General features: G+C 51.4%; 5 protein-coding genes across 5 annotated transcripts; 1 reads left to right on the top strand and 4 right to left on the bottom strand.

The window, feature by feature from the left end:
- Nucleotides 1–823: 823 nt before the first annotated feature.
- On the bottom strand, nt 824–2,035 carry LDX57_007834 (uncharacterized protein; the record flags this gene model as incomplete). Its single annotated transcript, XM_046089551.1, has 4 exons — nt 824–1,018; nt 1,073–1,525; nt 1,581–1,836; nt 1,896–2,035. The coding sequence occupies 4 exons, from the start codon at nt 2,033–2,035 to the stop codon at nt 824–826; spliced, it is 1,044 nt and encodes a 347-aa protein (XP_045945522.1).
- Nucleotides 2,036–3,647: 1,612 nt separating this feature from the next.
- On the bottom strand, nt 3,648–3,993 carry LDX57_007833 (uncharacterized protein; the record flags this gene model as incomplete). The annotated part of the gene is made up of 2 exons (XM_046089550.1): nt 3,648–3,814; nt 3,870–3,993. The coding sequence occupies 2 exons, from the start codon at nt 3,991–3,993 to the stop codon at nt 3,648–3,650; spliced, it is 291 nt and encodes a 96-aa protein (XP_045945521.1).
- Nucleotides 3,994–6,835: 2,842 nt separating this feature from the next.
- Nucleotides 6,836–7,735, top strand: LDX57_007832 (ankyrin repeat domain-containing protein; the record flags this gene model as incomplete). The annotated part of the gene is made up of 1 exon (XM_046089549.1): nt 6,836–7,735. The coding sequence occupies one exon, from the start codon at nt 6,836–6,838 to the stop codon at nt 7,733–7,735; it is 900 nt and encodes a 299-aa protein (XP_045945520.1).
- A 586-nt stretch (nt 7,736–8,321) lies between these two features.
- LDX57_007831 (PaaI family thioesterase) lies at nt 8,322–8,932 on the bottom strand (the record flags this gene model as incomplete). The annotated part of the gene is made up of 2 exons (XM_046089548.1): nt 8,322–8,762; nt 8,810–8,932. 2 exons carry the CDS (start codon nt 8,930–8,932, stop codon nt 8,322–8,324), a joined length of 564 nt encoding a protein of 187 aa, XP_045945519.1.
- Nucleotides 8,933–12,402: 3,470 nt separating this feature from the next.
- LDX57_007830 (uncharacterized protein) lies at nt 12,403–15,257 on the bottom strand (the record flags this gene model as incomplete). The annotated part of the gene is made up of 3 exons (XM_046089547.1): nt 12,403–13,581; nt 13,638–14,655; nt 14,725–15,257. 3 exons carry the CDS (start codon nt 15,255–15,257, stop codon nt 12,403–12,405), a joined length of 2,730 nt encoding a protein of 909 aa, XP_045945518.1.
- Between the last annotated feature and the right edge of the window lie 101 nt (nt 15,258–15,358).

Genomic DNA, 15,358 nt, shown 5'->3' with positions numbered 1-15,358 from the left:
ACCCTTTCAAAGTCTTTTGAAGCTGGTCATATCCACTTTCGGGCCGTTCTTATGGGTGTTCGAAGTTAGCGAAACGGGCTCCCGGCTCATCACAACTGCCCTTTCCTTATCTTGCCCATCTACTCTTCCCTTCACGCAATGACGCCGATGGATAAGTCGCAGTCAACTCGAAACTCATCACTCGGATGCAATAGCTTTTCAGCCTTGCCAGATCACTCAGGGCTTTTTTTCCCGAACTTTTCACCGTAATATTCGCCAATTATGCGATTGCTCCTGATCAGTCAGATACAGTACATGCCAACCCGGTAGATACTATGGCAGCAACAATCGATGCATGCAGATCAGCAGTTGTTCCTGGTCCTCGGACTGGCAAATGGGATAAACAGCAGGCGCGCGAGTTCTGTATAAGTGGTTGGTTAGTCATGCATTCAACTATGATTTTTTTTTTGTCGAGTTATGCAACGTCTACCCTTGAGGTGAAGGCTGTCCTCGTTTTAGGGAAGGCAGCCAATAATGTGTTCAAACATCAGGTGTCCGTTGGTGGGCATAATACGTCCAGTACCTGAACCCCCCGGAATACCCAGATGTCACCACCTAGCGCAACTTTATAAGAGAACCAAACGGGCAGAGAGAAGAATACCCAAGAACTTAATTAATTGCCTGATATGATATTCTAGAAGCACCGACGCAGAAGATGGTCTGTCCCTACTTATTGAATCTTCTCAGTCTTGCATCTAGAGCCATGCGTTAGGAATTATTCCACAACCCCGTTAGCAAGCTCAACACAGGTAGCGGCGATGGCATTGGACAGGGGGGGAAAGCCTTATATGTCTTTGGGTTTCCCCAGTGCCCGCGTCTGACGAAGGCGGGCCGCAAGCAGAGAGTCAACATGCGCCAGTGGATTTGATGAAGCGCTGCCTCCCTGCAAGACAGAGCTTCCAGCTGTCATGGTTATTCTCTCGGGCGCCGGCACTGCAAGATACTTAGATGCTGTCTTGCGATGGGAACTTCGAAAGACCTGCACCACACGATCAGCTCCCAGACAAAGGTATAGCGATACTACGAAACATACATGCATCAGCTTGGCGATTTCAATCATGTGAATATTGATTTCGCCGTCCCCTGCGCCAAGAGCTTTCTGACGGAATGAATGGCGCCGGACGGAATCGATAAAGCCGCGCTGGTAGTAGGTGACATGGCGTCGAAAAGCCTCGGTGGAAAGAAACGGGTCCATGCCAAGGAAGGCATCAATCACCTGAATCAGCACCATCTGGCCTCCTTGGACTCCATCATATTCTGTGTAGGTCTCACCATCTATCGTTCCAGCGGCCCATCCGTGAAAACCTTGGACGTAAGACAGCCAGACAGCCGGACTGACCGTGGAAGGTACAAAGGTCTTGTAGAACGCCTGGAAAACCTTCCGTAGTTGACGGAATATAGACCGTATTTTCTCCGCACATTGCGCTTTGTCTCCCCTCTCAAAGTAATCAATCGACTGGGAGATGTGGAGGTAGATAGGGACAGCCTTTGATGTACCCATGAGCTAGATATCCCGAAGCGGGAGAGCAATTCGGACCTACCAGCCTCTCCATCTCCACGAAAATATACGTAAAGTGGTACTCCGATGACCGCACAATATCTGGCATCCCCTCGTTGATCGTATAGATCATCCTTCCGCTCGTGTCGAAATCACAAAGAAGATTTGACATGACGTTCCCCCCTTGTGAGTATATACCGTATCGACGACAAAGGTAGTCCCACGGGATGTCCAACTCCATGGGGAAATCGATCGCCTTATCATCCTGCGCAACCTTGACGATGGGGTTTGTGGCCCATCTATGCGCAAAATTTCATTAGGCTAACACAATCGACTGTCCGCGGAATTGGGCTCTCACCGGAATGCATGACGGCAGTAGGCAACGCAGGCAAAGAATCCGTTGCAGGTCTCCCGCGAGAATCCACTACCCTGTGCCAGGTCGCAGAGAGCATTCTCCACCGTGTCCAGGTTAATGTGTGCTTGTAGCAGAGCCGTCATTTGACTGCGAAAAGCCCTGCAACGGGACTGATTCATTCGGTCGTTGGTGAGGTGTACGTTGCTCGCGAGTTGTGGAGACATTGCGTGGTAGACTTCATGGTATGGACGTAGTGCCTCAGGCCATTCCGCGTGGTGAACGGCTCGCGGAGGCCAGCTCCCCCCGCCGTCAGTCTGTATGAGGGTCTGGAGTCGTACTGCCGTCTCATGCGTAGTCCTCAGTGATTCAATCTGGTCTACATAATGGTGATGATCCCTAGGAAGCGGGCAATCTCTGCCAGAATGCTGATTCCGCTGTGTGTTTTTGTGAGTCACTGACAGCCTCATCCAGAACTCGTGCAGAGATGTCACCACTATGGATGCCAGAACGACGAGCATCATCGAACCGAAGTGTTTTGCCAAAGACAATGGCCGTAGGGAGGAAGAAAGAAAAAGAAGGAAGGAAGGAAGGAAAGAAGTGCGGAACAGAAGGCAATCCTGGGCGGCTAGTAACTTAATATGCCTCATATATCTCCGGGCTGACATGTGTCTGTCAACCCGTGTCTGACGTACAGTAGCTGCGCAAAATGATCGATTAATCTTTTGCTCGTCGGTTCCTCTGGTGCCTGCTTATCAACAGAACGTATGTGGCCATGGTGGGCTATGGAACCACTATGATAATGCGGGCGATAAACCTAATTAAACGGAAATGGCTAAACAGCAGGTTGGTGAATGAGAAATTGTATAAACTCGGAATACTCACGCCCCTACAGTAGAATCTGTCCATTCGAATGCCCAGTGAGCAGCAACTGTGAGACGATATCCCCCGGGCAATATATGCACGCCATCCAACACCCGACGGGAAGCCATGTCATTAGGCAGGGCCAAGTATGGTCAAGTATGATAAGTTGGCGCGGACCATTAGTCATTCTGGCTTTCTCACAGTGGCTGAGGGTGAATTCGGAAGTCCATGGGGCTTGCCCGGACATGCGCGTCGTGTCTTGGCTGTGTTTGGAACGCTAGTCTGTATCGGGAGTTGCCCAGGGGTCCGACCTTGTGTTTAGCTTGAAGTTCCACTTTTAAGCTTTGAATCTCTCTACAGTAGAACATCAAGTACCAAGCTCTCTGCCCAGATATTCGGGCAAAAATATTACGACCCAGAAAGGGTTCGCACAGGGATCTCGCGGATCCTGGTCACCTTGGGGTATGGTCTCCTTGGGGTTCACTTCGTGAGGGCGGATAGTTTAGATCATTGTTGACCAACGACAGCTGCTGAGTACATTAGAAAAGAGGGGCATTGTTGGTCCAGTCTTTCCCAGAATGAGAAGAAGTAGGGGGTTGCGCAGATACTCGCCCCTAGAGCTTTACTGTATGTATAACTCTCTCGACCTTCTGACTTGGGGCTCGGGGCGGGCTGCGAATTGTTAAGCACCACTCTCCGCTGTTTCACAGCCAGACCTATTACTGTATGTCCATTCCTCCATATTCAAGGCTCACAAATCCACTACAGGCCATATAGTTGCACCAGGCTTCTCTCGGGGTTCCGTTGTGTAGGCAACTAAGCCAAGTCCGTCCCTTCTGTACGCCTCACTCATCAGAGAAACGCAGACCAATTTTATATCCGCCCAAGACACAGTCACTTAAACTGTGGAATTGAAGAAGTCGCCACGGTCTTGATGCCCTCTAAGCTATCGACGCAGCCACGGGCCGCCGCGCTGCCGTTCCAAGCACAGCATCGAGTTCTGGCGGCAGTCCAGCGACGACTCGAGCGCTGCGTATTTGATTTTGCCAGAAGATGGTATCCTGATTTGTGTCAGTCGAAGGACTGGGACTGTGCTGAAAAGGTAGAATTGCATACCGCATTCCGGGCGCTGGAACAGGATCATCGCGGCCGCCTGGCCGGGAACACCACAACAAGCCCGAAGGAAGCCCTGGGCCGATTGCGAGCCCACGTGGTCGGTATCCGACATGCAGCAGTTCATCGAGAACGGCAAAGCCATCGCCAGCTCCTCAAAGAATTAGACACGGCGCATAGATTTGCAACGGTCTGGCTGAGCGACCGGCAGTGTGGAACGGAGCTTCAGCGGTGCCGGCTTCAGGTGAATGCCCTCTTCAATCAATGGAAGAAACGCTCTGGCTGCATCGCCGCCAATCTCGACGCACGCTTAGGGCCGCTGAGCGAATCTGACAGGGCTCCGCTATCTGATAGGTATCGTCGCCTCCTGCTGGAGGCAGCACGGCGGCTGGCCCAGAGGAATCTCAATGACTGTATTGCCCAGGCGGATCGCATCATTCGTATCACCTTACCTGCCATTCCCTGACCCAAAAGCAAGCCGACAAGCAGTTCATTCATAACAAGGTCAGTAGCCATGGATCGCAATTGGGCTACTGTAAGAGACTGCGCTGTCCGGTTGACTGTAGTGACTTGTTGACCCCACGAATGTATGTTTCAGTCTTGACCGGACAAAGGAATACGTTAGTCATTTTCCTAATAGGCACGAAATTGTGGAAACAAAGGCATGGGTCCTTGCGAGTGGGTAGATAGTTTTGGGTGGAAGCGGGTGAAGGGTCGTGATAATGAACTTTGCTGCATTTTCAAGTTTTCGACCTTGCATCAGGGCCTAGGAGACGGAATAAGCAATATTCGATTCGCCATTTAAATATACAGTAAGTAGTCTTTTTTTACTGATCTCCCAGAAAAAATGCCCCAGAATATTCGATTCTTTATAGCCTGTCAGTCAACATCTTATCTACGGTAGATACGGCTACGCAGTGCCATATCGCTTCATTATGTCCACAATTCTCAGCGTATTGGATGTTGCGGTTGCCAGGTGAGCATGTTTACATTTGGATGGAGATAGCATCATACTGGCCATACTGCCCATTATGTATCTCCGTATAACCGCCCTAACCCGTGCGACCACTGTCCACAGACCCAACCCCTTCCAAGAACATGCTATCAAGACGATACCCACGTCAGACCATCGCCACGATGCTCTTGGGCCATCAACGGTCATGCTGGCAGCGACAGCACCACATTTGGGTCGGCGTTTGCAACGAATGGTGGACAATCCACCATCCTTGATCCACGATCATATCGTAGGAGTGGATAATACGGGGTAGTGTTGTATGTGGCTAATCTCCGACATACCCCATTTAGTTGAAACTCTGGGTTCCTCTGGCGATACGCTAATCGCTCATGTTGTGGCAAAGGGGAGGAGCTAGTCGAAAGAGGAACATCCGCATCTCGGTAGCCGGAAAGCGATATGCAGCACGGATCTATTGTTTCAGAGCAAAAGTCCGATATCTGTCCATTGGGCTCCAGAGTCTCCAACTCATTGGCGGGGGGAAAGAGCAGTGGCGATGATGCGATCTCGGCCATTTCAGGTTGTGCCTCGGGTTTGAGATAGAGCACGTCCGGCTCTACTACCGGGACATCTGACCGCGGGGCTGCTTCCCCCAGGCGGGGACCTTCCGTCAAGTCTATCAGACCCTCAGCAGCTGACATCTCATCTTCCCCAATGTGCCACCCGGATAATTCTTCCTCTACCGTGTGCCCATCAGTAGAAAGGCTCACGCCTGGAGTGCGATCTCGGACCTTATCCTGGGCTATGAAGCCAACATTATCCATGGTTTGATACATGTATATATGCGACTCTGCCATGGATTGGAGGAGCGAACTGCATTGGAGCTCCTCTGCTACTTCAGTAGCCGGATGATTGGGCACCCAACACTCGAGTTGGGGAGCACAATTTACATTGTTTCCGTGACACCCGTCACAGGGTAACTCACCGGAGCACTGACAGCCATTCGGATTAGCGAGTTGCCTGGACGTTATCAATGGCCTATATCCTAGGGTCCTGGGACAGTCCGTCTGCCTAATCTTTCATCGAGAACATTTCGCGCATACCTTATTCCACCTTGGCTCTTCAGAATCTCAAATCCCTGAAACTAATATTAAATGAAGGAGAAATTCAGTTGGACCTACCATAGAACTAGAAGGATAAACCTTGTGCTCCGAATCGTCAGGTTCGAAGGGAGTGGTAAACCCTTTTTGTAGAGGACTGTGTACCAGGGGGTGACAGACTGTAAGCATCAATTTCGCCTGGCAGCTGGGATCGCCTTCGCAAGCTGTATTAGGAGACATTGTGATAAGATGGCAATGGCCGGTGTTTGAGTGATTAATTCGGTCTGCTCTGTTGTACCTCAGGGCAAAATCGATGTAGAGATGAATCCAAATTGTCAGGGCCGGCCGTGTGACTTTATGTCTTCCTGGATGAGCATGGCTGGCGCATCTTGCAAACTGTTGAATCTACTTTTATTTTCAGGGTACTGTAGGTCGGGCATTTTCTGTTGCCCGACTGTATGCCGGAGCTCTCCAGTTTTCGTAGGATAAAGCGGCCTGTTATAGGATTCTTCCTACTTCGCTCGGGAATATATATATCATGGGAAACCCGCACGCCCCTCGTAGGAATGTGGCAAGCTCTCGGAGGAACGTGACAAGCAGCTCTCAGAGGTCATCGAAAAGCTCCGCAGATGTTCAGTGCTCTGCAGAATCAGAGTGGATATTGCAGGAGCGGAGCTTAGCTAGCAACCATCCTTATGGTAAATGCACAAGTCACTGAGAGCGTACCTGTACACCAAACCACAGCGCCCATGTCATGTTGAAGAATTTCATATAAAACTACCCATTGATTCCGCCAGTGATGACTATGGATTTGCTTTACTTTGACTCTGAACTACCAAGGCCTCAGTTTCCCACAGGACATAAAATCTCAGTTTAGCATACATCTCACGCGCCGAACTCTGAAACCTCCAACAGACATGCATTTATTCGAGCTACCGGAAGAGGTTCTTCTGTCTATTGCAGACGAGATCGATAGTTCCACGGACCTTCTGTCACTATGCCGCACTAGCAAGACACTTTTGCGAATTACACTCGGCGTTCTTTACCGGTTAAACATTCAACAAGAAGGCAGTTCGACATTGCTTTGGGCTGCAAGCAAAGACGAGATTACGGTCATTCAGGCGCTGTTAGGTTACGGTGCTGATATAAATGTCAAGGACGACGAAGGATGGTCAACCGTATCCCTGGCAGCACAGAACGGCCATTCTAGAGCTGTGGAACTGCTACTCATGCAGGACAACCTCCATCTGTGGTCTTGCGATCACCGGTTTCGATCGACCGCACTACACGAAGCCGCAAGGGCCGGCCATCTCTATTATGTGGTCAACTTGTTACTCGGTGGCAAGAACGTCAATGTGAATGTTATGGATAGAGACAGGAGGACGCCCCTGTGGTGGGCGACCTATTCCCAACATAAGGCGGTGGCGGAGCGACTACTGGCGGTGGATGGAATCGACGTGAATGCTCGCAGTCGCCTATCTGAATCAGCAAACCAACCCTCCGAGTCCTCTGCCTCCCTCCATCATCTTGTCTGTTGGGAAGATAATGCTGCGCCCCTAATAAACTTGTTCGTCCAGAAAGAGGGACTAGATCCGAATATAGAGAATGAGCAAGGGGAAACACCACTCTGGTTGGCAGCCAAGAAGGGAGATGTCACGATCGTGGATATGCTGTTATCCCACCGGGATATTGATGTGAACGCCTTTGATCGGTCAGGCCGCTCTCCGCTCTGGGCTGCCGCACTCTACGGCCATGTGGAGGTCGTTAGAAGGCTCCTTGCCCTCCCCGCGACGGACTGGAATCAGACCGCTTCATAATGATTGCATGGCTAGTTGCTGGTTAGATGGAACGTCTTGTTCTGTGGGCAACATCCCCAAGTCCGGCAAACACTCTGCGCTAGGATATAGTATACTCAAGTGCAAAACCAGTATTACCGCTGAACTATGCCCTGAATACAACATAACCCCAGCAACGGTCTGTTGGCCGTCGCATCCGTAAGCCGTCAGCTTTACGATGAAGCCCGATGAGCTTTCTACAGTACTATAAACTCTCTTAGACTCGCTATGGGGGCGCTGTCAAACAAGCATACGAGAGTTCTCCTTTTCCTCCGACTACATGTATTTCTCGTAAAATATTGCCTTTCTAATGAACCTAGAGCCCTACCAAGATATGTGTTAACCCATGTTTGGAGTTCTGCGTCGCGCTCGTGGCGGGCGATTTCGAACCCAAACCTCTGTAGGCAACGAAAGTAGACCAGGCAAAAAACTTGGATGAAAGAAGACCAGGATAGGTATCACTGCACCGCGACTAGATAAACTTTACATACAGAGCCTGTGGCCGCCGCGGGGAGAGCACCTGAGAATCTTTCGATCGTAGCCAGCCACCATCCTTCGAAACCCGGCCCTACGACTTGGGCTGTACAAACAGGGCTTCCGCGAGGATGGCTGGAACCAACCCCTGTCCATCGTCGCGGGGAATTTCGACAGCGCCGTGAAGGTAGATCTTGCGGCCCTCCACCTGGTGCGGCCAGGCGCGCAAGCGGATCGGAACATGCGGCGGGACTGATTGCCTGAAAGAGGTGTTAAGGTAGGCCGTGACGGCTGATCGATGCTGGTCCGGCGGTCGACAGCAGTCCGCCAGGATCTGATCCAGCAGCAGGGTTAGGTAGCCGCCGAACAGCTTGCCGTTGTAGTAACACATTTGCTGCTGGGGAGCCAACCGCAAGTTCGCCTCCGCTTCTCGCCCCAGACGGTGCGGTCGAAACCGGGGTCTATACCCATCAAGTAACGACTGGAGGAGCTGCTGCGAGGGACTGACCGCAGGGTCGGGACCCTTGGGGTGGAGCTGAACCATTAACATTAAACGTCTCGAGCTCACATGGGAAGTCTTACCAATAACGGTGACGCATGAGCCAGTCTCGTGTCCTGGAATAGAGCCGCTGGCTGCGCCGCGCGGTGCAGAGACTGATGGCGTGTCGCTTGACTGAACCGGTAAACAATTGTGCGTCGAGCCATTCTTGGTTGAAGATCGGTCACTGTCTAATGCTGAGACAGGAGTGGGGAGGTTGGTTGTATGTAATCTAATGAATAGAGATGTGAAGCCATGTCTGTAGCAGCTGAGGGTTATATTTATTTGTCGGCAAGTCGCTCGGAAGATGGGTGGACTCCTTGCACCTGGCCCACTGTCCGACTGGGTAAATGCAGGCGTCAGGTTTAACGATATCTGCCTATATATGGAAACTACAAACTTCACCATCAGGCCAAAGTGCTCTTCTGTATACAGTATGACTGTGGGTCAATTCTCGTCATACCAAGTCATACCCAGATACTCTGCCTGCTTTAGGGTGAAGTGATTTTTATCTCTACCAAAAACCGACAGTAAAGAGCATCTCCTGCTAGGCCACCTGATCACGGATTCTTATGCCCGCACGTCAGGGAGTGTAGTCCCAGAAATTGCAAATAGGCCAACGGCACGGGCAGTTAAATGATCGCGTGGCCCGCGCTCGAGGCGGGAAAGGCTAAAGAGGATATGGGAAAACCGACTAAACCAGCTGGAACAGGAAGCTTGGGTGGATAACTGTTTGGCCAACCTGGGATTCTTGTCGTCAGACGGGCAATTCACTGCCTCGCTGCTTAAATCCACGAACGGTCGAGTTCTACCGAAGTCATGGGCTACACTGTAATACCCATCCATGACTAGATAGTATCCGTGGTTTGCTTCTGTTCGAACAGTAGAACATTGTGCAGGCATTCGATCGAGAAGGTGCGGGCTCGTATTGAGAATACTCGGGCAAGGAGTAAGGCTTCCGCAAATGGGCAAATGGGCAAATGGGCAACCGGTACGGGCTTAGGTTAGCATGGAAGGAATTGCCCCGGTTTTCCTCGGGAATGTGGTGACAAAGCCCTGCCGATGTTAACAACGCTAGTCCTTACTGGGGGTTCAGGGGTTCAACCTCGGGTTCAGCTTGGCCATTTGGAACATGAACCCCTTGTAGAAACGTATATTACTCGATTGATTCTCGTTGTTTCGCTATGTAAGGTAAGAGATTCGTGGTCAAAAACATCGAAAAATGAGGCATAGTCACCGTGAATACACTAAATTACAGGTTTTTCTTTGTGTTTACCTGATGGTCGGCTTCTTCGAGTCTGTCAACCGTTCTGTGGAAAACTGGACTGTTGAATATATATCACTAACACGGCAACAGGGGATCTATGATCAGACACAACAATTCCAACCGATGATTTCACTACAAAGTAACCGATAACGTGAGATTTTGGGTCAACCAGATATCACGAAAATAAATGATTCTGATACATTTCCCGCCCCTAAACGCAGCTTATGATCGTGCTGCACAGTGCCGCCGTCCGGAAGGTTATAACGTAATTCCTAGGTGAGCGGAACACCCCAACGAGCGGAACACCCAACCGAGATTTTCAACCACGCAGCTAAAATGAAGCTATTCAAAACAACAAAACAACGCGTTTTTTATTGAAGCTATTCAAACTGTACGTGTAGGGCATCTAGTTCTAGTATGGCCTTGAATATTGCAATTAGAACACGTCGGTGGAGCTCGTCTTGGTGCCTCCAAAGTTGCCTCCTGTATAGCCTTAACTTGATCATTTCGGCGCTGAATTGCTTGTCTAGTTGCATCGATTGAAGTTGAATCAGTAGGGGTCATTTGACGCCTTGATCTTTTCCTTTTTAATCGATTATTTGCATTCTCCGCCCGTAAATCGATGTTTTCTTTCGCTAAAAGGGCTGCATTATTCATCGCGTATTCGCAACCTTTGAAGAAGCGCTCAAAGACCGTTTTTGAAGGTGTAGAAGGGCTCTGGGATCCTTGCTTAAGCAACTGCTTGATTGTTGAAGCTGATTTCTGCAGCTGCCTGAGATTATGAGGTGTTGCTAAAGTAGAAGTTGTAGAACCTCTGCTTGCTGGTGGAGGTGGTGTTAAAAGTTGAATATTTAACTTATTAAGCACTCGGTGAGGTTGAAAAGGCCGTATCCCAGTAGCTTCAAAGCCAGTCTTTATATTTGAAGCAGTAAAGACCTGTTGATGAGCGTTAGGGTATGCTTGTAAGAAATCAAGCTTATTAATATGATTATACCCGAGGCGAGTTCTCTGCTCCACGAGGCCTCCATAAGCGCGCTTTAAAGGTCCAAAACAACCAACATCGAGAGGTTGCAAAAGATGAGATGAATGTGGAGGCATGCAGATAGGAATAACTCTATTGTCTTTACATATTTTATCGAATGTAGGCGTGAGATGGCTTCTATGACCATCTAGAACGAGCAGGCAGTATTTGCCTACTCGTCGGTGAGAAATTGAAGGTATAAAGACCTTTTGAAGCTATTGAAGTCCTATCTCATCGGTGGTCCACCCATTTGCGCTGACTTGAACCATCCAATCACCCGGTAAAGACCTTTCTTTACACCAACCTTCAATATGGACCTTGCCTTTGAAGATAATGCATGTAGGGACGGACCATCCAGCTGAATTGACGCATTTAATCGTAGTCACCTATTCTCGGTTGCCTGGTTGAATAAGATGAGGCCTTCCAGGCATCTCGGATCTCGTTACTACTTTTGTAGTAGCGATAAGGCCTATTGCGAATCCCGTTTTATCAAAATTGAAGATATCATTATCTGCTATTCCTTTTTCCATTCGAATCCTTTGGAGGTTGTTGAACTATTCTTGTATAGTCTCTCGATCCTCACACTTTGCTCGCTCGTAATTATATCGCCTTGAATAGCGCCCTTTGATCTCATCTCGTCGTTTTATGAGTCGGGTGACCCAGTTCTTTCCCACTGGTTTTGATTGAGATAAACCTTCTGCTTCGATTAAGATCTTTGCCATTTCGTGTATTTGAGAAGGTCTCGGAGGCGCTCCACGTGAATCTAGAGAGAGAATCTATTGTATAAGCGAATCCTCTTGATTTTGAGATAATCGATGATTATTTGCGCGAGAATCCGCGCGAAAAGTTCGTCCCTTAAGACGCGCGTAGAGGGTAGTTAGAGGAACTTGAAAAACTTGAGCTGCGCGACGAATAGAAGGAATTTTATTATTTTGAATTGACTGTATTGCTAGTAGGATTCTCCCCTCTTGATTCTCCATTTTTTGAGATGATTGAATTAATTTTGGTGTTGTGGTTGATGCTTGAATAGAATCAATTGATTTGTGTTGTGGTGGAGTTGAGTTGGTGTTCCGCTCGTTGGGGTGTTCCGCTCACCTGGGAATTACGTCATGGCGTGGCCCATTGGGTTGATGATGCCATGCTTAGTCATACCGACCAAGGAACATTGAAAGATCTAGGAAAGATACGGAAAACACTCTAAGCTAAATATCATACTGGAATGGTCTGCGAAATGGGAACATCTTGAAAATAGTCACTAGAAATGGGCTCTCCGGGGGGCCGAATAGGATCGCAAGAAAGTAGGCATGGAATTGATAAAGTACGATCATGATCATGCGCATCGGACGCGATTAGCTGGCGGTCGCCGGTCGCGCGGAGCTAGTCTCCCAGCGATTCAGCCAATCCCTGGCATAGCGGCCGAGGACACCGCCTTCCAGCATTTCGGTGCCCTCTCGGAGGGTCTCGCTGTCGCGTCGGGCATTCTGCATCGTGAAGGTCTTGGCGAGCTCGGCGGCGCCCCCCTGGCCATATGTCGTCCGGTAATGATAGATCAGCTTCACGGCTGGATTGATCCTCTCTTCGTGTCGGGCTTCACTCGCCTCCAGCAGCTGCAGCCACTCGGCAAAAGGCACCGGGTCGAATTGAAATCCGCCTCGCTTGAGCTGTTCCAACAGTGCGGCCCAGGTGAAGGCGTGGGGATTCACTATGTTATAGACCGAGCCATCGCCGGTGCCGGTTTCGACGTCACCATTAGTAGAGCTGTCGACGCCGTCACGGATCGCCGTTCCCGCTCTCTCGAGGCATGTCCCGGCAATCTCGAGGATGCACTGAGCCAGCCGATCCACAGGCAACCAGGAGCACGTCGCGTCCATCTCCGGCAACGCCTTCAGCGTCAGGGCGGACCGGACCAGCAGCGGAATCGCCTCCGAATCATTCCACAGACCCCTCTGGGAGTGACCGGAAATCTGTCCGATGCGCAGGGAATAGGCACGCGCGCCCATACTCCGCGAGTGACTGACGATCTGTTCTCCCACCCACTTGGACTGGCTGTAGCCCATGGACAGGGCCGACTCGATCGCCAGCGGTGTTTCCTCGATGTCCGATACGGATGACGCAAGGGCGGTTGAGATCGAGGAGCAGAACAGGACAACGGCCGGAGTGGCGGAGTCGACCGATTGCGAGAAGTTGATCAGGTTGTGGAGGCCCTGGATGTGTGGTTCGAAGCTCTCCAGTGGCAAAGCGAAGTTGACAGGCCATGCGGTATGGATGACCAGGGAGACGGATTGCCTCAACTCGTGCAACAGGCATGGATCGAGGCCGAGATCCGCTCGGTCCAGCCTACTCTCGAGGCCGACGATTTTGGAGGCGTCGGGCTCGACAACGGCTAGGCCCTTGTGTGCAAGACTGCGCAGGATGGCTTCTTTCGGCCGGGATTGTCGCGTGAGGCAGTATACCGTGGAGACACTCTTATCTTCCACTAGCCTCTCGAGCAGATGCGCGCCGGTGGACCCGGTCGCGCCGGTCAAAATCTACTTCGGTCAGTACTGCACGTATGCGGCAGGGATGAGCGTGCCACAAGACATACCACAGCTTTGCGATCAGAGGCACAGTGCCCTGGAGTGTGGTGACGTTTGAACGATCCGTACTTCTGGACTAGACCATGTGCGAACAGACTATTTGCGAGTGCCCGAGAACCATCCGGGGCATCTGTGAGCCGGCCCTGCTGGATCGCGCAAATTTCTTTCGCCAGCCGAGATATACTTCCCATCTCGTACACGACGTTTGGACGGAGCGTCCGCTCACCGGGGAACCGGAAGTCCCTCAGAATCATCCGGCGGAGGCTGATCGCTTGGAGACTGTCCACGCCTTTGGAGTAAAGGTTATCGCTTGGCGTGATCTGTTGACCCAGATCTTCTTGGCAAAGCTTGAGAAGATACCTTTCGGTTTCTTTGACCCCCAATAATAGAGCACCGGTCCCTGCCTCCAAAGACTGGTACATCTCTTCAATCGCTGTAGCGAATTGCCTATACACTTGAGCTCGGATCATAGATCCCTTGTCCGTCGCTGGGCACGTGACACCGGCGGGCAAGACTTTGACCAGTCCCCGGGAGATCCGCGAAAATTGCTCAGCGCGGGAGTTGGCGTCTTCGACGGCTCCCCAAACCTGGTCCACAATCGCTTTGTCGTCCAGATCCTGGGCGTGCTTCGAGCGGAAGATCAACAGACCCGGCACGGCCTCGTGGATCCCGACCACAACGGCTTCCTGCACCAAGGGATGCTGTCTGATCGTCTCTTCGATCCACAGGGGATGCACCTTTTCACCATTGACGAGGGTGATTTGATCGTCTAACCCTGAAACATACCTCCACCGGTTCGGAAGACTGGGGTGCTTTAGGAAGATATCGCGAGAGTGATAACAACCGTCGTCTGTATTGGAAGCGCTCAGGCTCGGGTGGCCACGCAGATAGACGCATTCGTAGAGACCGTCGCCGATGGGCTTCATTTGGACGAATGCGCTGACATGGTCAAAGAACTGCAAGTAGTTCCAACCGCGATCATTTAGAGGCCGCGAGATGGACCCAGCCACCAGGCCGGCTTCCGTTCTTTCCACCTGTCAGCTACGAGGCTTCCGGTGTAGCGAGAGAGTGTGAGGGGACAAGGGGATTACGTACGATCCAAACAATCCACCGAACCGGACTCCCTCGGCCACCAGGCGATCGCCCAGCTGGTCCGGACACGCGGCCCCGCCGAACGTCGCTAATTGGCAGGCCTGGAGGATGCGGATGCCGTCGGGCTCGTCCACCAGTAGCTGAAGCACATACGGGACGCAGTGGATGGACTCCGGTTGGGCTTCCTGCAGGGCCGCCACCAGTGCCCGCCCCGTGATCGGCAGTGAGGTATCCCACGCGAATGCCGTCTTTCGGCTGTACATGGCCTGCAGCGCGGTCGCCAGGCCGTACCCGTGATACCAGGGCAGGGTGTTGAAAGCACTCCACCCAGGCCCGATGCGAGCCTGCGAGACCAGGACGCGGTGACTCAAGTATAGTGGCTTCGGAGTGCCCGTCGAGCCGGAGGAGTGCAGTATCACCGCGGTGTCGCTGTCGTTAATCCGTGGCAAGCCTTCACGCAGGGTCTGGGATACGGTGTTCTGGCCTGCTTCGGTATCACGCGAGGATGGACGGGTTGGACGGCAAGCGATCGACATTAGCCTCGACACCCCAACGACGATGTCTCGGACCGGATCGGTTTGGCCGTACAGGACTGTGCGGCAGCCCACCTGGTCCAGAAGCGAGACACAGGCCGAGG

Source organism: Aspergillus melleus (genome assembly GCF_016097325.1).
Source record: "Aspergillus melleus strain CBS 546.65 chromosome Unknown contig4, whole genome shotgun sequence".
Classification (NCBI taxonomy): domain Eukaryota; kingdom Fungi; phylum Ascomycota; class Eurotiomycetes; order Eurotiales; family Aspergillaceae; genus Aspergillus; species Aspergillus melleus.
This window is presented reverse-complemented; position numbering and strand designations above follow the sequence as displayed.